At 39.5% G+C, this 21543-nt stretch overlaps 1 protein-coding gene across 1 annotated transcript; it reads left to right on the top strand.

The window, feature by feature from the left end:
- The first annotated feature begins 1726 nt into the window (after positions 1-1726).
- On the top strand, positions 1727-10051 carry LOC126602253 (ran-binding protein M homolog). Its single transcript, XM_050269083.1, has 10 exons — positions 1727-2292; positions 3124-3270; positions 3359-3445; positions 3591-3636; positions 4826-4902; positions 5932-6094; positions 7416-7484; positions 8223-8282; positions 9069-9155; positions 9486-10051. Exons 1-10 carry the CDS (start codon positions 1916-1918, stop codon positions 9753-9755), a joined length of 1383 nt encoding a protein of 460 aa, XP_050125040.1. The 5' UTR covers positions 1727-1915; the 3' UTR covers positions 9756-10051.
- Positions 10052-21543: the final 11492 nt, after the last annotated feature.

Genomic DNA, 21543 nt, shown 5'->3' with positions numbered 1-21543 from the left:
GCGTGAGAAAAATATACAGGAGGGAGGCGCATTTAAAAACTAAAAGAGGATTTTCACTATTTTACTATGATTAATTGAATAATCTGCAAAGCAAAAAAAATGGAAATGATTAATTGAATAATTTGTAGTGTAGAAAAAATGGGATGAGAGGGGGCATGTGCCCTCACCGGGCCTTACCTCCCTCCGTCCATGTATGCCATCATATGTGGGGTTTTATCACAAAAATGACTCGTATCAGTTGGAGTGCAGTTTGATATTAAATTCTTATTTTTTCCCTCATTCTACAAATGTGGTATATTTTAACATGCATCCTCACGTGGGATCCAATTAGTGAATCATACGTGGGTGATCCATAAGAGAGCACTGGGCTAAAAGCTCACTTCCAACAACATCGATATTGTCTATAACTCGTTAATTACCACCTGCACATACAGACAAATGTAATGTTTTATCACACAAGGGTCAAGGCATCAGTATAATTAAAATGAAGTTATGATATTTAAACTTTTATTTTTTCATCTGATGTAAAATATTTTAACACATACATCTAATAGTAACTCGAGGTCATTTCGAGTTTGAATAACTCGTCTGTAGTTCACTCGAGCTCAGATCGTATAGATTCGAGTCAAGACAAGTTTGGTTCTTTTAACAAACAAGCCAAATTTGAAGTTTTGCATGTTTGATTTGACACGTAAAACTTTTAAATAACTTTGTATTTTATTACTAGAGAATTTGAGATATTTGTTTCCATTGTTCTGTGTTAGAAATCAAATGCACGATCACGTGTATTTAATGGTATAATATTGACAATGACATCTCAACTTCGTTTGTATACACTTGGACGCAATTGAATGTAAATTATTCTACAAAGATGTGAAAAACATTTGTAATTGAAAAGATCTTATTCTTATAAAAAATGATTTTGAATTACGTTATTGCTAACTTATTGTGAGACTATGTCTACTTTTTATTATTTAATGTAGATAATATCATTTGTTTTTAAAAAAAAAAACCTCTTCGAATAAAAAGAAGATCTAAACTCAAAATAAAATGGTTTATAATCAGATCTAATATATAATGGCATGTTTATTTATTTGGAAACAGAATTGTTATCATTTTAGTTATTGATTTATTTACGTAAACTCATGAATATTATTTGACAAATAATTAATTAAGTTACACTAAATTAATCTAAATGATGAAGAAAAGAGACCTTTGATATCTTCTTTAATAATCTAATCTGACAATTAAAATTAAAAAATGTGAAAAAAATAAAAATGGATGTATGGAGCGCCACATTCTTTTTATTATTAGTTTACTTTTTAAATGGGCAAGGAGAACTTTTTGGCCCTATGTAGAAAAAATATTTGTGTGGGACTCGGCTTGTCGTTAGATTTACAAATCATGTGATGTGTCACTGATACGAAATAAATATGTTGGTTAACACTTAAGTAAGTATCCAATCATTAATAATCACATCATATGATTTACCAAATATTTTAAATTGAGAGAAATTTTAAGGAGACTCACACAAAAGTGGGATGTGAACTCTCTATCAGCTTATGTTTTTAGCATAATCTTTTATAATATTGATACGAAAATTAATATTAAACTGTAACAGTGAGGTACCAGAGAGTCTACGAAGAGTACGTACGAGAGTATCTTAGCATTTCTCTAAACCCAAGATGTAAGTTTGTGGGACCTAGTTTTCTTAAACAATAAAACTTGGAAAAAAATAGAACGAACAAAAAATGGAAAAAAAAAAATCTTGATTCTTTCCGTCTGCGTGCCGTAACAGATCATTCCCATTGCTCTTGCTCTCCTCCCTCCTAAGTCCCCAAATCGACGAAAAGGGTTTAGGTTTCTTCGTTTTCCACCAAATGATTGCTGAATTCCAGGGTTTCAGATTCAAACAATGAGCACCACCAACTCCAACAATGGTACAAACAACCACGCCGGCGACCGAGACCTCGGTTTGTCGTTCCTCGAGCAATCGCGGCTCCGCTCTGCTCGGGGGCTGACCAACATGGACGAGGACGAGGATGCCCCCACGGAGCTCAACACCATCAACAGCTCCGGCGGCTTCCTCGTCGTGTCCCCAGATAAGCTCTCCGCCAAGTACACCAACGTCAATCTTCACGGCCACGACGTCGGCATGGTTCAGGCTAACAAGCCGGCGCCGGTCAAGCGGCTGGTCTACTACTTCGAGATTTATGTCAAGGATGCCGGGACCAAGGGTCAGATTGCCATTGGATTTACTTCTGAGAGCTTCAAGATGCGGCGGCAGCCCGGGTGAGCCCTGTTGTTTTATTGGGTCTGTTTGGTTTCTCCTAAAATGAATGAAAATTAACTGTAACAGGTGTTAGTGGGGGGGGGGGTGTAATTTAAGGAATTTGGAAGTGTATAAAATTGTACAAACGGATGTATTGGGATTTTGTTGTGGATTCAAGTTGGTGCATTTCTTGGTGTTTGTGAGGATAGGATCCGAAAGATTCGAAATAGGAAATTAAAGTGATATTTTGTTTTAATCTGCAACTGGGAATTTGCAAGGTAAAGATTATCTTATGAAGTTATGGGATACAATCTTATTTTGGTTCTGTTGGTTCTATTTAGTTAGGTTAGTTAGTTGAAGGTCAATGTGAATAGGGCTTACTGGCAGATAAGTGATCGTTGACGAGTTTTCGCTTGCACAGTTGTTTCTGACCTTTGATTGTGTGAAGTGTGAATTGTCTGTTCTTAATTGGATTAATAATTGTATACCTGTGAACAGCTGCCAAATGGTGAAAAAACGATACAAAGCCTCACAGTAGAAGTTGAGAACCACAGAACTTTTGTGAATTGGGAGTTTATTTCTCCTCTGTGGGCAATACATGATAAACAGGCAGTGGTGAAAAGGTTTTAGTGGGTTGGTGTAAATTTTCAATCTTCCCTGTCTTAATTTTATTTTTTCGGGGAGGACCCGAGGGTAGAAACGAAGGATAAACCAAAAGAGGAAGCATTTTTTTTTCTGCATGTTGTGTTGTGTTTTACACTCTTTGTGAGATTTGAAAACTACTATTTGAATTGGCAAATTCTGTTATTCTAGTCATGATATTTGTGTTAATTATTTCCTCCATGAAGCAGATGGGAGGCAAATAGTTGTGGCTATCATGGCGATGATGGGCTACTTTATCGGGGACATGGAAGGGGAGAGGCGTTCGGCCCAACCTACACCTCTGGTGATATAGTTGGAGGTGGCATCAATTATGATTCACAGGAATTCTTTTTCACGTAAGACTTGTCTACTTTGTTTGGTTTTTCTTCTCTTGAGACTAGAGTGGTGTTTTATGTGATTTTGTTTCATTCATGTTGGTGCCAGTAAAAATGGTGCTGTGGTGGGAACAGTGCCCAAGGATATGAAGGGCCCCTTATTTCCTACCATTGCTGTACACAGCCAAAATGAGGAGTATGTAGTATCTTTTTTCTAATATTTTAGCTCTTCTGTTCATCTTTTGTAATTAGTCAATTGCTTGTGCATGTACATATCAGCTTCAGATGGTACAGATTCTTATTCTCATGTTATCAGATGTGTGCTTAATTTTAATCTGCAGGGTACAAGTTAACTTTGGGCAGCAACCATTTGCGTTTGATCTTAAGGCAAGATATACTTTTTCATTGCTTATCTATTCAAAGAACTATGATTCTTTTAATATGTCTTGTGTCGGTGTTCACAATCACAGTTATCCATCGGCAGTCTGTAAAATATTTCAATCGTAAATTTTGATTGAGATGAGTGATAATCATTTTTATTGTTTTTTTATATAAGGTCCAGTTTGTCTTAGTAAAGAGGCAAAAACCTTGATACCCTTCTATGTTCTTTAGCTGTCCATCATAGGCTAGCCCAGGGAATAGCTTCCCAGTGGAATGCTTTTTAACTTTTGTGAATAAAGGTTGGGTTTTGCTTTCTCATAGGCTACCAAACCCCACAAGATGTGGGTTTGTAAACCTAGAAGCTTTGGCAGTGTTGCTTTCCTTCTCTGAGGAATGAATTTTCATAACGTCTTTCAGTTTTATGGAATGAGTAAATATGCCACTGGTGTCCCTTCTTGCAATTAACTAAAGCTAGTAACTTTTGATTCTTATTCATGGAAAAATCAATCAACTGGAATAAGAAAAACTGCTTTGTTGATTCGGTTTGCCAGCATGTCCAAAGACACAGAGGGAAATAATTGCAACCAATAACCACAGAGTCCTATGATATTTATTCCACAACGTGAGCTTAGGATTCAGAAGATTCAGTTATGCGAAACAGGACCTTAAGGTTGTGGGCAACAGAAGTTGGACTATTGAGTTCATTTTCTTCTCTTTAACTTTTGGCCCCTCATTTTGAGATTTTTAAGAACTTTGTTGTGGACAAGTATGTGAGAAGAAAGGGTATAAAAATCCATCATGCATTATTTTTTTAACGGTTTAAATATGTGGGACCATTTGATTCATTGATTGCATTTAGTGGATAAAGGACTCGTAATTCTTAAGTGGAAAATTAATTTTTGAATGAAAGTATAGGCCAAGGAAAAGGGCTTTTTTAAGTGGAAAAATAAAAGAGACCCTAAATACTTATGTTGGATTAAGGGTTCCTTAATGAGTAACATTTATATGCTGCGCTGATTTGTTGCTTCTCTCATTCATTTCTGTTATATATATATATATATATTATGCTTTTCATTTTCATAAAGGATTATGCAGGTTATAATTGTGAAGATTCAATTACTTTGAAATAGTAATACTTGTGCAATATTATCTATATCATGTTGTCTAATCGAAATTTATTTTAACATCTGATTAGGAATTTGAAGCGCAAGAGAGGATGAAGCAACAAATGTCAATTGAAAAAATTTCGTTGCCAACTAATGTTAGTCATGGGTAAGTACACATTAGTTTTCAATATCTCGAATGAAGGCATCTAATTTATTTTGTCTTAGTCATATATGATATACCTTAAGGGGGAATGCTCTGATGTCACTGGTTAAATAGACACTCTGTAATTGATTTTAAAAATTGAATTTTGTGTTTTCTCGTGTACTTTATTATATGATTTGTTGTTTAGTTTTAGATTTTATTAAATTTTACTTGTGTGGCTGAGGGATTAGACACAGTTCAGTGATAGTTATAGCTAGATTAACACAACCCAAATCTTTTTGATATATTTTCTTTTAGGTCATCATTCTGCTCCTTGTCCTGAGTCCCTGATACTGAAATTTCAACCAGATTTTAAATAAACTTGGAATTTAGATAATTCAGGGTGTTAGAGGTGGTTGTGTTTTGCGGGTCGGTAAAATAAAAAGTAGCATTGATAACCTTGACAATTTGTACAAGACCTGCCTCCCCAGTTAATAGTGAAATTCCCTGAGGAGCCCCATATAAATGCTCTTTAATGAAACTTTAGCTTTAGCTGGTCGTGGACAAGAAAGCACCGGGTTGGTGGCCGGGAATGCCCGACAACTTGATTTATCTGGTAAACTACACGGGGCTTATGTAGCTCTTGCTGGATTAAGGAGCAATAGGTTACCTTGAGATCTTGAACTTCCCTGGACGGGGTACAGTTGGTAGAAAAACACAGTTCAAGCTCTGTAGCTTGAAATTTGAGTGAATACGTTACTTTAATGCTTAAGTAAGTTGCATTTCCTGCATTCTAATTTCTACATAGGCTGCAATTGGTGTCATAGGCCTGTCTATTCTGCTAATCAATATGAATTCAAAATTTTTAAGTTGAACTTGATGGATGCTAGGTTGTTGAGCTGGTGAGTTCCTTGTATTTCTAGCAACGTAATCAATATGAAGGTTTACCTGGGAATTGATGTTGTCACGATTTTACTGTTTATTTTATTTTTAAAATTTTATTTCCTTAAAGATTTGTGTCAATTGTTAATTTATTAATACTTTATTGACCAGAATTGTTCGCTCCTACTTACTACATTATGGATATGAAGATACGCTGAATTCATTTGACGTGGCTAGTAAAAGTACTGTTCCTCCAGTACATATAGCTCAAGAAAATGGTTTTGATGAGCAGGACATTGTGTTTGCACTAAATGAGAGAAAGACTCTTAGACAGGTATTGATTTATTTCAATTACAATCACTTTAAAGTAAATGATTGACTACTATAGTGTTCTGCTTTCTTTTCTTGTTTGGAACAAAGTCCTTTATGAGCTTCTCTCATATTTGCATAAAAGTTTTGGAATCCCAGTTGTTTGGATGAACTTAAAGGTTACAAGGAACCAGAATAAATGTGTGGCTGTTAGAGCAAGTCTAGCGGAAAGGACAAGGGCTAGGGTCTAGGGGCTTTATTGGCCTCTCAAAATGTCATTTTCATGAAATATATCCCCCTCAACATTTTGTTGTTCTAATGGTGTGAGAGGCTAGGGGCAAAAAAGTGTTAGGTGGCTAGTTTTCATTGGCTACCAGTTTCTTCCTATGTTGACCTTTCAAGAGCCTTGGGCAAGAGCCGACATTAAACTTGCCCCTTGAAGAGCCCTGGGCTATTTTACCCGAGACTAGATATGTCCCATTAGAAACTGAACTTTGTCATTTGGGACTAAATAAAACTTTTGCCTAGGCTAGTTTGCATGCATTAGATGGGCAACCATATTTTGGAGATGTGTAGTGTTTCATACAACTGTTCAACCACGGGACTTGATGAGATGAGCAAAGAATTGATGCGTACCTGACTTGGTGTTATAACCTATGTGCAGTTTCTTTGGATACTGATTTTAGCAATGCCTCTGAGTTGCAAAAGATTTATTTCTCATTTGTTGATATATTTACAATGACACAAAAATGATGATATGGATGAGATATACCATGGGTCTTTTTTTGGTTGCTTTTTGTAATTTCTTGTTTAAGTATTTGAAGATGTTGCATTATTACGTGGTTAACAACTTATCTGTGTAGAATAGTTTCATGTGAAATGTTAATGTGTGTCAGGTTTGCTTGAAATCGGCTATGAACGCATCTGCTTTTTTTTTACCCCCCAATTCATTTTGCAGATATATTTACCTGCTTGTGTTTTTTTAGCCAATCTTCTTATTCTACGTGTAAAGTATGCCAATCATTCACACGTTGCTTCTTTCCTTTTCTTTTACTCTTACCCTGAGTCTCTTGATTGGATGGCATTATTTATAGGAAAATTAATTTAATCAAATTATTTCAAAATGCTTTAATGTGATGGTAAAGAAATGTTTGTAGTGATGTATTACGAAACTATCTGCTCGGGAGTTCAGGAGCATTGCAGAATCAGTTCAATATATGGGTTTTTTGTTTTTGTTTTGTTTTGTTTGTTTTTGGGTCCTTTGTTGTACGTACTTGGTATCCGAGCTATTTTTCTTTTTAGTATAAGAGTTGCATCTGGCTGACCACTTTTATCTGCTTATGAAGCTCATTAGGAATGGGGAGATCGACTCTGCTCTTGGTAAACTCCGTGAATGGTATCCCCAAATTGTTCAGGTAGACTGTCTAATATTTCAAAATGAATTTTCGGTCGCCATCTTATTTTTTCTGTGACTCTTTGCTCTCGATGTTGAACAGATCTTGGCACATGCAGTCAATTCTGTAAAATGTGTGTCTGAAGAGGGTTAAAGTGTTTCCTAATTGTTTCATTTAATTGCAGATCCCCTACTTTACCTACTTAACATGTGAATTCCTATGTGTTTGATTGTGTCTTGTACTCTCTTTTTTCCACAAATTGGTGTCCTGTTATTTTTTGCAGAAAATGTTTTGAGAAATACACGAGGCCTCCTCATAGTTTCAATTTTCTATATTTTAAATTAACAAAGTACTTCTGCTAATAATGAATATAGTGTGTGATCATCTGGTCTTAACTAAACCAACTTTTGTTATGTAGCAGAAAAATCAATTGACGGTTGTGATAATATTTGATTACTCTAACATAAGTACGAATTCCAGTATATTTGACATGTTTATATGTTGACATTTTATGATTCTCCTGTTTTTATATGCAATGAGTTTCTTACTGCATCACAGATAAATTTACTTTTTACTTTTTTTGTAGGTGTATAGCAATGCATTTTATATGGTTTTGAATTTTGGCTTTATCTTATGTGCTATTTGATGAAGTTACTGTTCTTAACCATCTTAGGATCAATGCTTAAATTTTGTTATAATTAAATTTTGGTCATAATGCTTATTTTGCTAAGGTCATGACTTAAGTTTTGCTTTCTGCAGGATGATAAATCGGCTACATGCTTTCTGCTCCACTGTCAAAAGTTTATTGAACTTGTTCGGGTATGTTTTCCCCAATTTGCATGAGATTAGCTTTAGTATCACTTCAGATATATAAAAACGTGAATATTACGGATAAAATCATGACAATACTTAAGTTATTCTTTTTAAATGAATTGGAAGGATACAAGAAATTCTTGCATACCTGTTACATTTCAGTGTTGAAGCGTTGAAGGAAACCATTAAATCACAATTAGAAACATGGATTGAACTGTGTAACTTTGTTGATGCACAAAACCGGATGGTCTTGGTACAACGTAAATCCGACCGTGAATCTGCATGAAATGTAAATAACACAAGATGTATCGTGGTTCACCCCAAGGTTTGGGTTACGTCCACACTGATTGTATTGTATTTCTCTGTTGAAGAGGGAGAGAGAGAGCTTAGAGCTTAGGGGATGTGAAGAGGCCTTTTGTTTGTGAGGGTGAGGATGCCCTTTTATAGAATAAGGGCTCCTTCCCTAATTACATATTTGCCCATTCCTTTATTACATAATTACATTTAAGCCCCCCGAGTATTTATACGAGGCCCTAAATATGGTATAAACAAACTTCATTTCAGATGGCTATATATTATACTACTTTCAAGGGTTACCAAACTGGCTCATTAGATTTAGTGTTCACAAATAGCAGCTGCAGCCTGCATTATTCGCTTGACTTCTTTTAGGTCTTGGCTTATAAACAGGTTTTTGTTTATTTTATGGAGCATCGGATCGTCAGCTTTGGTGACCTTACCCGAATATGACAAAGTTCTTTGGTCTGCCTTGAGATACTTAAAATTGTTATGTAGGTCGGAGCGCTGGAGGAGGCTGTCAAATACGGGAGGATGGAATTGGCAAAGTTCTTTGGCTTGCCCGTGTTTGAGGACCTAGTTCAGGTAATAACAGAAAATTCCTTCAAACTATGGGATATTTATTTTGTTTGATGTATCTCTAGAACATATGGGAGATTCATTATTAGTAAAAACCTATGCGAGTTCGTAAGTATTTGTTAATTTTATAACTTTGCATTGAGGAACGAAAACACAGTGCCTAATGGCAAACTCATACTAATGGTGTTTTTTAGTCTGCATGTAGTATTGGGTTTGAGTTGCTACATGTTTCTCTGGTGCTTCTTTAGGAAGCAGCACAATAGAACTTCACCCATTCTATTTTTTATCATTGAAATTTAATGTTTTTATTGTTCATTACAACACCTCCATCTGTAGCACTTTGTTTCTCTGCTGGCATACGAACGGCCACGGGAATCATCAGTTGGATATCTGCTTGAAGAGTCTCAGCGTGAAGTTGTAGCAGACACAGTTAATGCAATGATCTTGTCAACAAATCCCAATCTGAAAGATTCTTCGCACGGTTGCTTGCATTCATATCTTGAGAGGTTACTCAGGCAGCTTACTGCTTGCTGTTTGGAGAGAAGGTTGTTGAGTGGGGATCAAGGAGAAGTGTTCCATCTGCAGAGAGTACTTAAACAGTTGTAAGAAAGCTAGGTGCTAGCCGATTATTCTCTACCTCTCGTCTCCGTCTGTTCATATGCACATAGGCCATTTTTTGAACCGCATCACCAACTGAGCAGATTGGCTTAGTATCCAGCACTAAATAGAGGCGACCATAATGTTAACCGTGAGCCTGAATGATACTAAATTTCTTGTATAGCATGGGATGTTCACTCTCTGTAAGCTTGTAACCCACCATCTAGCCGTCGAATCCGAAATTCAGTTGAACCGGCTTCTAGGAATGTTTACGTACTAGATTTCAATATATTCAGTTTACACTATAGGAGTCCTACAAATTTCGAAATCAATTTGGTGGGTTGCTACATATGTCAATTTACCATGGTAGTGAATTACTTGTCGAGGAAAATTGTAGTGGTTATAGTTGATATTTGTGTTTCTAAAATTCATGAACACAAGAGGCCCGTTCTCTTAGAACTAAATTACAGTCACTTGCTGTTTGATCTTTATCCAATGCTGGAGAAGAATACAACCAAAAAGTTGAACCCAACTCAATCAAGAAGCTGTTGTATTTAACTGCGAAAATTGGGTTCTTCAATTGAAATATTTCCAAAACATGTAATTGAAATATAAAATATTTCACATTTGAAAATTAGGTTAAATAGAACTCCGCCATGACAAAAAAGCAAGTTGGGGACCATGTTTATACGTGTCCTCCACTATGTGGTTGTCTCACGTAAGGGAGAATTTTGTAGGACAAGGATCCTCTCTTGAGCAGATGGAGAGGATCCTCCCGACCAGGCCCATCGGGCCGTTCATTTTTTATCCAACGGTTATAATTATTATAACTTTTAGAGGAGCTCCCTGTTTGTAGCCGTTGGATAACAAATGAACGGCCTGATGGGCCTGATCAGAAGGATCCTCTCCATCTGCTCAGGAGAGGATCCTGGTCCAATTTTGTAGTCCGGAAACCAGACCACGTGTTTTATATAGACCAAGATGCAAACAACAACATAACCCACTCGGGGAATTGTCATGCGAACTATGGCCCACAATTTAGTCTTCCCCTCCCACATATCCCTAATTCGAGTTCTGCACCCTATCCGCATAAGGGGGCATCTTAAAAAATTAAAGGGAATTACCTCAAAATGAGACAATTTCTTAATCTTGGGACATAAATAGGACAAACCGGACAAGCACAAGCTATGCACACCATGTACAAAATCGAAATTACTAAACTACCCACATATAAATGTGTTTTTCATTTCTCTCTCTTATTTTCTTTTTTTTTCTCTCTCTACTCTCTCTCCCTTCCTCAGATCTCTGAGCTCCGATTTTGAAGAGATGGAAGTCCAAAGAAAGGTGAGAAGAGTGAGCTGGGTTTTGTGTTCACCTCATAGCTCTGATTTCGAACAAAGGGATGCAAGAGAGAGGTGAGAAGAGTGAGATGAGTTTTGTACCGTATTTTCTATTTTGGCCGGAAAGTTCCATTTTTTTGGCGACTCAAGCTTCGGCAGGCATAATAAGGTAGGGTGTTTAGTTTCAAATTCCTTCATCAATGATTTATGGAGTAAATGGGGAATAAATGAGTTGTTTGTAAGATGAATTAATACTTAGAAGTTAAATTAGGGTTTGTGTTTCATGTTGGGGTATATGGGTTGTGGAATAAATTTCAAGTTTTAATGTGCTACAAGATTGGGATTGAACAATTTCTGGTTCAAGTGTCCAATTGCAGAAATTTGTGAATTTTTTTCCGTAATGTACATGTGATGTGCATATGGTGTGCATGGCTACATCTTAATATGAGAAGTGGGAATGTTCACTAGTTATGATGCACGTATGTTGTATCTCATAATTTGGCGAGTATTACCACAACCTAGTTGGCCTTGGCGAAAAACAAAATTAAGAAAAAACTTAGAGGACGTTAAGGGTCATGCATGTCCGTGAAATAACGATAACGAGTATCCTATTTTCCACATGCACGGTTAGGCGGTGGTTGATATACGTAACAAGATTTTTCAAACTGTCACTATAACCTTATATACATAAAAATTATGTTTTAATTGTATCCACTATACCAATATGTTGCCGTTAAAGTTTCTCTCGTTCTGTGCATATCATGTGCAAGTACTGTACATATTATGTGCATGTGTTGTGCATATAGTGTATTATGTGTAGATGGTGGATATTTACATCTTTAATACTCTTCGCATTAACGTAGTTTACTGCTTTTTCCTTTGATTTAGAGGCAAGCCCTGCAAATATGAAAAAAGCGAACGAGTTTGTGAAACAATTTCCTTTGATTCAGTTGGGTTCTTTCGTGCCCATTCAAATTGCAATTTTTTCAAATCCTTGAAATATTTGAACCCAATCAAATTTGATACCAAATTCAAATTAATGAATCTTCAATTCTTCATATAAAGTTTAGGGTCATTTATTTGATTTTGAAGAAAGAGCTGTGAGCTATGGGTTTTGGGTTGAGCTCAGATCTGTGAGCATAACATATGCATGTCATGTGCATGTCGTGTACATACAATGTACGAGCGAGCTTAATACGAAGAGAGCAACAATTTCGTCCATATCCTTCTCTCTTCCTTCTTTCCACTCTGATTTCTCTCTTTTCCCTCAAATTGATCTCTTCTCCAAAAGGCATCTGAACATTAATACATTTTTTTTTCATTTAATTGCAGCAAAAGCCAAACCCTATTTTAGTGCTTATAAATTTGGATCGAGAGAGGGATCAAAGGAAGGGAGAAGATAGAAGAAACGAAAACCCATATATAAATAAGAGAAATGATAAAAAATAAAAAATAAAAATGAAACGATTTGGGTCTCCTCCAAGAAACACCAAACCAATGAACTTCAACTCCAAAAATCCATTAACCAAAAAGCAAAATTAAGCAAACCCAGTTCACAAAACCTACGAATGAAAAGGTAAAAATCGAAGAAGATGAGTAGGTTAGAGAGAGCTCTTGTGCATATTCAAAATGGAGAGAGAGAGAGAGAGAGAGAGAGAGAGAGCTAGCTTGGATGAAGACGATGGGGGGTTAGAGAGAGCTCTTGGATAAGAAGATGGGTGGGTTAGGGTTCTTTGAACTAGAATTGGGGGAGAGAGATTTTTTCTCTCTCCTCTCTGTTTCTCTCTCTACAAAATGAGAAATGAGAGTTGAAATTTTTAGATGACCCATTTATATGGGAGGACAATTTGGTCATTTCAAGGTGTATGAAAAATCTTATTTCTGTTCGATTGTTGTGCATGTCCTGTGCATATTTGAAATGTCCTATTTCTGTCCCAAGATTAAGAAATTGTCCTATTTGTGGGTATTTTCCAAAATTAAAATGCCTTGTGCGAACAAAAAAATCCCACACTTCTCATTCTAGTAAATGGTACTTTAAAAGCTAGATGCGATATCAATGTGATTAATGATATCTAGGAAATTCGCAAAGAGCATTGGAAAACAAAATCGCTAATGAAAATGATTTGTTATTTCTCATAAAGAGAAAGTAGGGTCGAACTTGAGGGTGTACAAGTGGTGTCACCAATTTTATGGGTTCCATAGTGTTTGTACCATACTTGACCAATCCCGAAACTACTGAGCACCGGTCAATGTTATACCGTCAAAGACCCAGAAGAGCTTCCCTTCAACCAGGAGGCCAATCACAATGCGACACGTGTCGACATCAGCAGCCAATCACAGCTCGAAACGTGTCAGCATCAGAAGCCAATCACAACACGACACGTGTCAATGTTAGAACAAAACTAGAAACTCTCTTCTATAAATAGGGATCATTCTCCCACAATAATCTCTAATGTCATTTTGTACTAAACTATTCACTAGAACTCACAAAATGAGAGCTTGAACCTATGTATTTGTGTAAATCCTTCACAATTAATGAGAACTCCTCTACTCCGTGGACGTAGCCGATTTGGGTGAACCACGTACATCTTGTGTTTGCTTCCCTGTTCCTATTCATTTACGTACTTATCTTCACTAGTGATCGAAGCAACCAAGCGAAGGTCACAAACCTGACACTTTCTGTTGTACCAAAGTCCTCGCTGATTTTGTGCATCAACATTTGGCGCTGTCTGTGGGAACTGACACTTATTCCCACTCTCTTTAGCTTTGTCAAGCTAGTTTCCACTGCTCGTACACTCTCTTTTGGCCAAGCATCTCTCTCCGACATGGGGAGCGAAAGAAGCCATAGCACACAAAATGACACCCCCATTGGACCTAGTATGAAGCAACGAAAGCAGGAAGGAGATAGAGTTACTCTTCAAACTAAAGTCGATGAGTTAGAAGCTCAAAACAACAAGATAGTGATGAGGAAAGAGGTTATCCAAGAGCAATATGAAAAACTTTTCGAGATGCTTCACGAGGCTAGGCATGCTCAAGCACACAAGCTCGTCGCCCCTGCTGAGGTCAACAATCATCTGAATGCCCCCCAACACGGAGGGTCACCGATATCCAACACGGACATCCCTGATAAGGATCGAGCTACACATCAATGTGATAATCAACATGAGACTTCTCTCAACCCAGCTGCTTCAACCCGAAGCAGAAGGAGTAGAGGAAAACACATCCTCACAGAAGGAGTGGAAGGATCAAAAGCCGTCTATCGCGATTGTCGAGACTTCCTAAAGCAACGTCGAGAGAATCCCATCCACATAAGCTCGAAGATCAATGACCCAAGAGTTTCTGAAAGACTCGGTCCTCTCCCACGACCCAGGCCAGCAGTTAATCTAGGGAATGGGCAACAAGTCCCAGAAGAACATGAAGGTACAGGGGACTCGAAAATGTTCCGACATACTCACTCTAGGAGTCAGTGTGACGAGTCCAAGGAAAAATCACGCTATCTTGATCAAACTTTCCTACTTACAAGAGGCGATGGGGACTTACGGAAGAAACCTTCAGTGGTGCACGACTCCACTCAGGACCCCCTTGTCCTACAGCTCCTGGAGGAAGTAAACAAGTTGAAGGCTGAACGTCAAGCCGAGATACCTGACTGGAACCAACCCAGGCCTGGGCCCTTCACAAGAAGGATCCTCAACACCCCCCTCCAAGCAAAGACAAAGCAGAAGCTTGGCTTACAACTCTATACTGGAAAGGAAGACCCGATTGAACACCTTAACCTCTTTGAGTCCACCATGGTATACCGGAGACACACCGACGAAGAACGGTGCCTTCTCTTCCCCTCCACCCTCTCTGGCGGAGCTTTAAACTGGTATTGCCGTCTTCCGCCTGAGACAGTAGACTCATTTGAAGAGTTGAGGAAGCTGTTTGTCTCTCAACACATCTTCCAGACCGATCGCTTGCATTCCGCAGATGACTTGTACACTATTCGCCAGAAGCCAGACGAGTCATTACGAAAGTATGCTGGCCGCTTCAGCCATGAGTATTCTCGTTGCGCTGAGGCAGATGACAAGACCGCCCTCAAGGCTTTCACGGCAGGCTTACGTGACTGTTTATTCAAGTACATGATCAATGCCAACACTTGGAAGACTTACTCTAAGGTGATGGCACAAGCTTACAACCATGCCTCCGCCGAGGCAAGGACATATCAAGGGAAACCCCCTACAGTCACCCCTTATCAGCAAGTAGGGAGTGGATGCCAGATCCAACCGAATGAGAAGACCTCAACTTTCCAAACGGTAGCAGCACACCCCCTACCTCATTTAATGCTTCGCCAAGTCAACAGACATATCAATCCCAGGGCAAAAGGAAATATTTTCATCCTCACCAATCTCATTTTAATAAAAAGAATAAGGGGCACTATCGCGATAACTTAGGATATCGTCACAATAATGCCCGTCCCTAGGCAGTCAATGCAGTGGGCCAATCACGTGTCAAGACAGGCCCTACCCCGAGGTATGAGACATACACACCTTTGAACGCTACATGTGCGGCCATCTACCCTAGTATAGCTCATCTGATACCAAAGCCAAAGCCAAGACAGCCAGATTACAAGTCTACGAAAAACACGGGCATGTTTTGCTGCTACCACGAGTATAATGGCCATGATGGCGAGGAGTGCGTCATCCTCCGTGATCATATTGAAGCTTTGGCACGTGAAGGAAAAATTGATCAGTTCCTCCTTCACCCTCAAAGGGATAATCGTAACCAACGCCAGGTGAATGTGATATATTCTATAAGCGGTGGCACACCTATGTTTGAATCTTCCAATAGGGCCATGAAAAACAGTGAACGAACTTTGAGACCTGGCCATCAAGTGTTTCACGTGGAAGACATCAGGGGAGGCAAGTATCAAAAGCCTAACTGGGATCCAATATGTTTCTACCCTGAGGAAGAAAGAGGTATCATCTACCCTCACAACGACCCGCTGATCGTGGAAGCTCACATAGCAAATTTTGATGTGAAACGAATCCTGATAGACACAAGTGCTTCAGTCAATATCATGTTTGCTGAAGCTTTCAAGGCACTTAATGTAGCTGAACACTTGCTCGATAGCTCGATTTCTCCTCTGATAAGCTTCTCTGGCGATATCGTGCAACCTTTAGGGAGTATACACTTACCCTTCACCATTGGTACAGGCCCCTACACAGCTACTATTACCACTAACTTCCTAGTGGTCAATTGCCCGACAGCATACAATGTCATCTTTGGGCGCACATGCATCAATGATCTCAAGGCTATGGTATCCACACATATGTTGTTGATGAAGTTTCCAACCCCTTTCGGCAATGGATACATCAGGGGAGATCAACTTAGTGCTCGATCATGTTACAACACTTCAGTTAAGCAACAACACCTGCCTGTCCCCAAGGAGACCCTCTCTATACATAACCAGGTAGTAAAGACCAGTCCAGATGAAGCCAACTCAGATCTTCATGATGGCAACAGTCAACCCGACGACCCTCGTGATGACTCATTCACCCAGCAAGCACAACCCACTGAAGAGTTAGAGAATGTCTCTATCTCCAAAGACCATTCAGATCGCATGGTGAAGATTGGCACCACTTTGTCACCACCCCTTCGGTTGTCGCTGATCTCCTTTTTGCAAGAGAACGCCGAGGTCTTCACTTGGTCATATAAAGATATGCCGGGCATCTCTCCCGATATCATCTGTCACCACTTGAGTATTGATCCCAAGACCAAACCAGTAAAACAGAAGCGAAGATCTTATGATGTTGAACGATACGAGGCAATGAAAGCAGAAGTTGAAAAACTCAAGGACATAGGCTTCGTCCGTGAAGTCAATTACCCAACATGGGTAGCAAATGTTGTCCTTGTTAAGAAAAATCCGACCAAGGAAAGTCTCCTGCTTCAAAAGGTCTTGTGGAAAATGTGTGTTGACTACACCGACCTAAACAAAGGATGCCCAAAGGATAGTTTCCCCCTTCCTCTCATTGATAGACTTATAGACTCTACGGCAGGGTGTGAACTCTTGAGCTTCATGGACGCTTATTCAGGATACAACCAAATCCTCATGAACCCCTCAGACCAAGAACACACAGCCTTCACTACTGACAGGGGACTATATTGCTACAAAGTCATGCCCTTCGGTCTAAAGAATGCAGGAGCAACTTATCAGAGACTGGTCAATTCAATGTTCGCCGAACAGATTGGGAAGAACATGGAAGTTTACGTTGATGATATGTTAGTCAAGAGCAAACATGCTGACCAACACATCACCAACCTATATGAAACTTTCACCATTCTAAAGAGGTATCGAATGAGGTTGAACCCCAACAAATGTGCCTTCGGCGTGGGCTCTGGCAAATTCTTAGGCTTCATGATTAGCCAACGAGGCATTGAAGCTAACCCCGAAAAGATCAAAGCAATCCTCGACATGAAAGAGCCAGTAACTTCAAAAGACATCCAAAGCCTTACTGGCAAGGTGGCAGCCTTAACCAGATTCATCTCTAAGGCCACAAACAGATGTGCTCCTTTCTTCAAAGCACTCAAGGGAAATAAGAAGTACATTACATGGACGGAGGAATGTGCCAAGGCATTCAGGAACCTCAAAGAGTACATGAGTAAAGCCCATCTGCTCTCCAAACCAGAAGTTGGTGACACTCTCATTATCTATCTATCGGTTTCGGCTTCAGCAGTCAGTTCTGTTCTTATTCGAAATGACAGTGGTGTCGAACGGCCCGTCTACTATGCTAGCAAGGCCCTACAAGATGCGGAGACACGATACTCCAACATTGAGAAATTAGCTCTAGCATTGGTCATGTCTGCTCAAAAACTTCGCCCTTATTTCCAAGCACACGCCATCATCGTGCTTACCAATCACCTTCTTCGACAGATACTCCAGAATCCTGACACGTCTGGGCGAATGATCAAATGGGCGATAGCATTGGGTGAGTTTGACATCTCCTACCAACCAAAACCAGCCGAAAAGGGTCAAGCAGTAGCAGATTTCATCGCCGACTTCACATATCCTGTTGACATTGCTTCTACACCTGAAGCAATAGCTTCATTACCATCGGAAGCTCAGAAGATAGAATCAACAACCCCATCATGGAGTCTATATGTTGATGGCTCATCCAACTAACAGGGCTGCAGAGCAGGATTAGTCCTCACTACCCCTGACAAAGTGGCGATAGAATACGCTATTCGTTTCAAATTCAAGGCATCGAACAACGAGGCCGAATACGAAGCCCTTCTAGCAGGCTTACGTTTGGCCAACCATCTTGGAGTTAAACAAATTGATATCTTTAGTGACTCCCAATTAGTGGTCAACCAAGTCACGAACAACTTTGATGCTAAGGATAGCTCCATGGCAGCATATCTTGCGCAAACACGACTTTTGCTCAAGCACTTCCACTACAAGATCACCCAAGTTCCTCGAGCGGCAAACAGTCATACAGACGCTTTGGCCCGCCTCGCCTCGGCAGTGGAAGACAAGATTGGGAGAAAAATTCATGTCGAATTGTTGGCAGCACCAAGCACCATGGTCGCGGAAGTGTGCAATTTACAACAAGGAGATAGTTGGATCACCCCAATTTATAAATTCCTTGCCCATGGCACCCTCCCAAATGACAAAGTCCAAGCTAAGCAGATTCGATACAAGTCTGCTCGCTACCTGATCATTAATGACCAACTCTACAAGCGCGGTTTTACCCTGCCCTACCTAAGATGCCTTACACCTGCGGAGGCGGAAATTGTCCTTCGGGAAATACATGAAGGAGTCTGCGGAGATCATGCTGGGTCTCGATCCCTAGCACACAAGACTTTTCGCCAAGGATGCTATTGGCCAACACTCCACCAAGATGCCATCAGAATATCTCGCTCATGTGATAAGTGTCAACGCTACGCAACTATCCCTCACTCCCCTCCCGAGCCGCTCACTCCTATGATCAGCCCTTGGCCCTTCGCCCAATGGGGACTTGATTTGATCGGCCCAATGCCCGCAGGGAAGGGCAAGGTCCGCTATGCAATCGTTGCCGTTGACTACTTCACAAAGTGGGCTGAAGTAGAACCCTTGGCAACCATTACTGAGGGAAAAATAGAAGACTTCGTATGGAAGAACATCCTCTGTAGATTCGGCATTCCCAATGCGATAGTCACGGACAATGGGCGGCAGTTCGACAACAAGAAGTTCAAAATGTTCTGCTCTAAGTTCAACATCAACTTATGTTTTGCCTCTCCAACCCATCCCCAGTCTAATGGACAAGTCGAGGCCGTTAACAAAATAATCAAACGCACTCTGAAAACTAGCTTGGACAAAGCTAAAGGTTGTTGGCCAGAATTTGTACCCCAAGTGTTTTGGTCATACCGCACTTCATATCGGACTTCCACAGGAGAAACTCCATTCTCACTTGCTTTTGGTACAGAAGCAGTTGTCCCGGTTGAGCTTGAGCAACATACCGAATCCAGAATTACATGCAGAGTGAGAACGACAAACAACTCACCCTCAACCTGGATCTAGTCGAGGAACACAGAAATCAGGCTCACCTGAGGAATGTCGCCTACAAGCAGCGCATTTCCAACTACTACGACTCAAGGGTCAAACCTCGCTCTTTCAAAGTGGGAGACTGGGTACTGAAGAAAAGATTACTCTCTGATAGGGTCCCGAGTGAAGGAACACTCAGTCCTAACTGGGACGGACCGTTCGAGGTCTTCGGCATCAGCCGCCCTGGCTCCTACAAGCTCAGAAACTCCGACGGCAAGACCCTTGGCCATCCATGGAATGCTGACCACTTGAAGTACTATTACAAATAGACTCACATTGTACAAGTGTTAAGCTACAGCCATTTGGCATCCTATGTAACAAAGACCATTTGGTATGAATTCAATAAAGAGGTGATTTAGCCAACTCGGCCATAAACTCTTTTACATTCTGAGCAATGAAACACTCAAGTGTTGAAGCTTCAACGCAAATGTTTCCAATACAAAACAAAATCTAAGTATGTGTCAACAAGACTATACAAAGGATCTACATCATACATTCCAACACATTCATACATAAACATCATACATTCCAACACATTCATACATAAACATCATACATTCCAATACATTCATACATAAACATCATACATTCCAACACATTCATGCATAAACATCATACATTCCAACACATCCATACATAAGCCAACTGTGCTTCGAAAGGGTTCAACACACTTTGTGTCATTCGACATTTGCCACAATGTGCCTCGACACCTTGCCCTTATTCTCACCAACTAGGTGATGAAGGAACTCACCTTCGTACCACCAACTAGGTGATGAAATGTACAACCCGTACTCTAATATTATTTGGAAACTTGCCACCCTTATCACCAATCAGGTGAAGAAGGAACTCATCTTCATGCCACCAACCAGGTGATGAAATGTACAATGCGTACTTTCCTTCATGCCACCAACCAGGTGATGAAATGTACAACGCGTACTCTCCTTCATGTCACCAACCAGGTGATGAAATGTGATGAAAGGTGATTAAGGAATTCACATTCGTACCACCAACCAAGTGATGAAAGCAACCCACCATTCATTCCACTAACCAGAAGACGAGTGGTACAACTTGTACATGTGAACTCCTAGCATTCACAAATAATAAAAAACCATCAAGCTTTACAACTCAACTAGGGGAGCACTTATGCCTAACAAGAGCTATAGTCACCAACAAAGTCTTATTGCAAGCCAACAATGGCTTCAGTGCATGGTATACGAAGATCAAGCTCTTCAGCCCTCTTGCATCTGCTTTAGACATTTCTCCTCTGTAACAATGCAAACACTACAACTCATAGAAAGCTTCAAACGCTATTGATCAAGACTGTTTGAAGCAAATTCAATTTATATGGTTCATCCAAACCTTCGACTTCTACAAGATGTGGCTTGCATCACAATCTCTCGTTTAACAGTATGGAAGCAAAATTTGTATACGTTGTCTCTCCCACATTTTCAAATTTCTAGTTTTCCCAAAAAAAAAAAAAAAAAAAAAAAAAAAAAAAAAAAAAAAGAGGAAATTGGAAATTGGGAAATTCAACAAAGCTTCATCAATGGAACACAACTACAATCCTCAAAAGCTTTGCGCTATCTTCATCAAGATAGTGTGAAGCAAAATCAATTTATGGTGCCAACAAAAGCTTCATCAATGGAGGACAAATATCAATCTCAAAAGCTTTGCACTATCTTCATCAAGATAGTGTGAAGCAAAATTAATTTAGGTGCCAACAAAAGCTTCACCTATAAAGCTTCAACCCTTCAACACCAAAGCTTCACCTATAAAGCTTCAACACCAAAGCTTCACCTATAAAGCTTCAACACCAAAGCTTCACCTATCAAGCTTCAACCCCAAAGCTTCACCTACAATACAAAATTTCAACACCAAAACATATAAAAGCTTCACA

Source organism: Malus sylvestris, chromosome 15 (genome assembly GCF_916048215.2).
Source record: "Malus sylvestris chromosome 15, drMalSylv7.2, whole genome shotgun sequence".
In the NCBI taxonomy this organism is placed as follows: Eukaryota; Viridiplantae; Streptophyta; class Magnoliopsida; order Rosales; family Rosaceae; genus Malus; species Malus sylvestris.
This window is presented reverse-complemented; position numbering and strand designations above follow the sequence as displayed.

Coding starts and splice junctions, on each gene's coding strand:
- LOC126602253 (XM_050269083.1), top strand. CDS start 1,916: ATGAGCACCACCAACTCCAACAATGGTACAAACAACCACGCCGGCGAC. Junction 3,271..3,358: donor TCACAGGAATTCTTTTTCAC/GTAAGACTTGTC, acceptor TGTTGGTGCCAG/TAAAAATGGTGCTGTGGTGG. Junction 4,903..5,931: donor CCAACTAATGTTAGTCATGG/GTAAGTACACAT, acceptor TTTATTGACCAG/AATTGTTCGCTCCTACTTAC.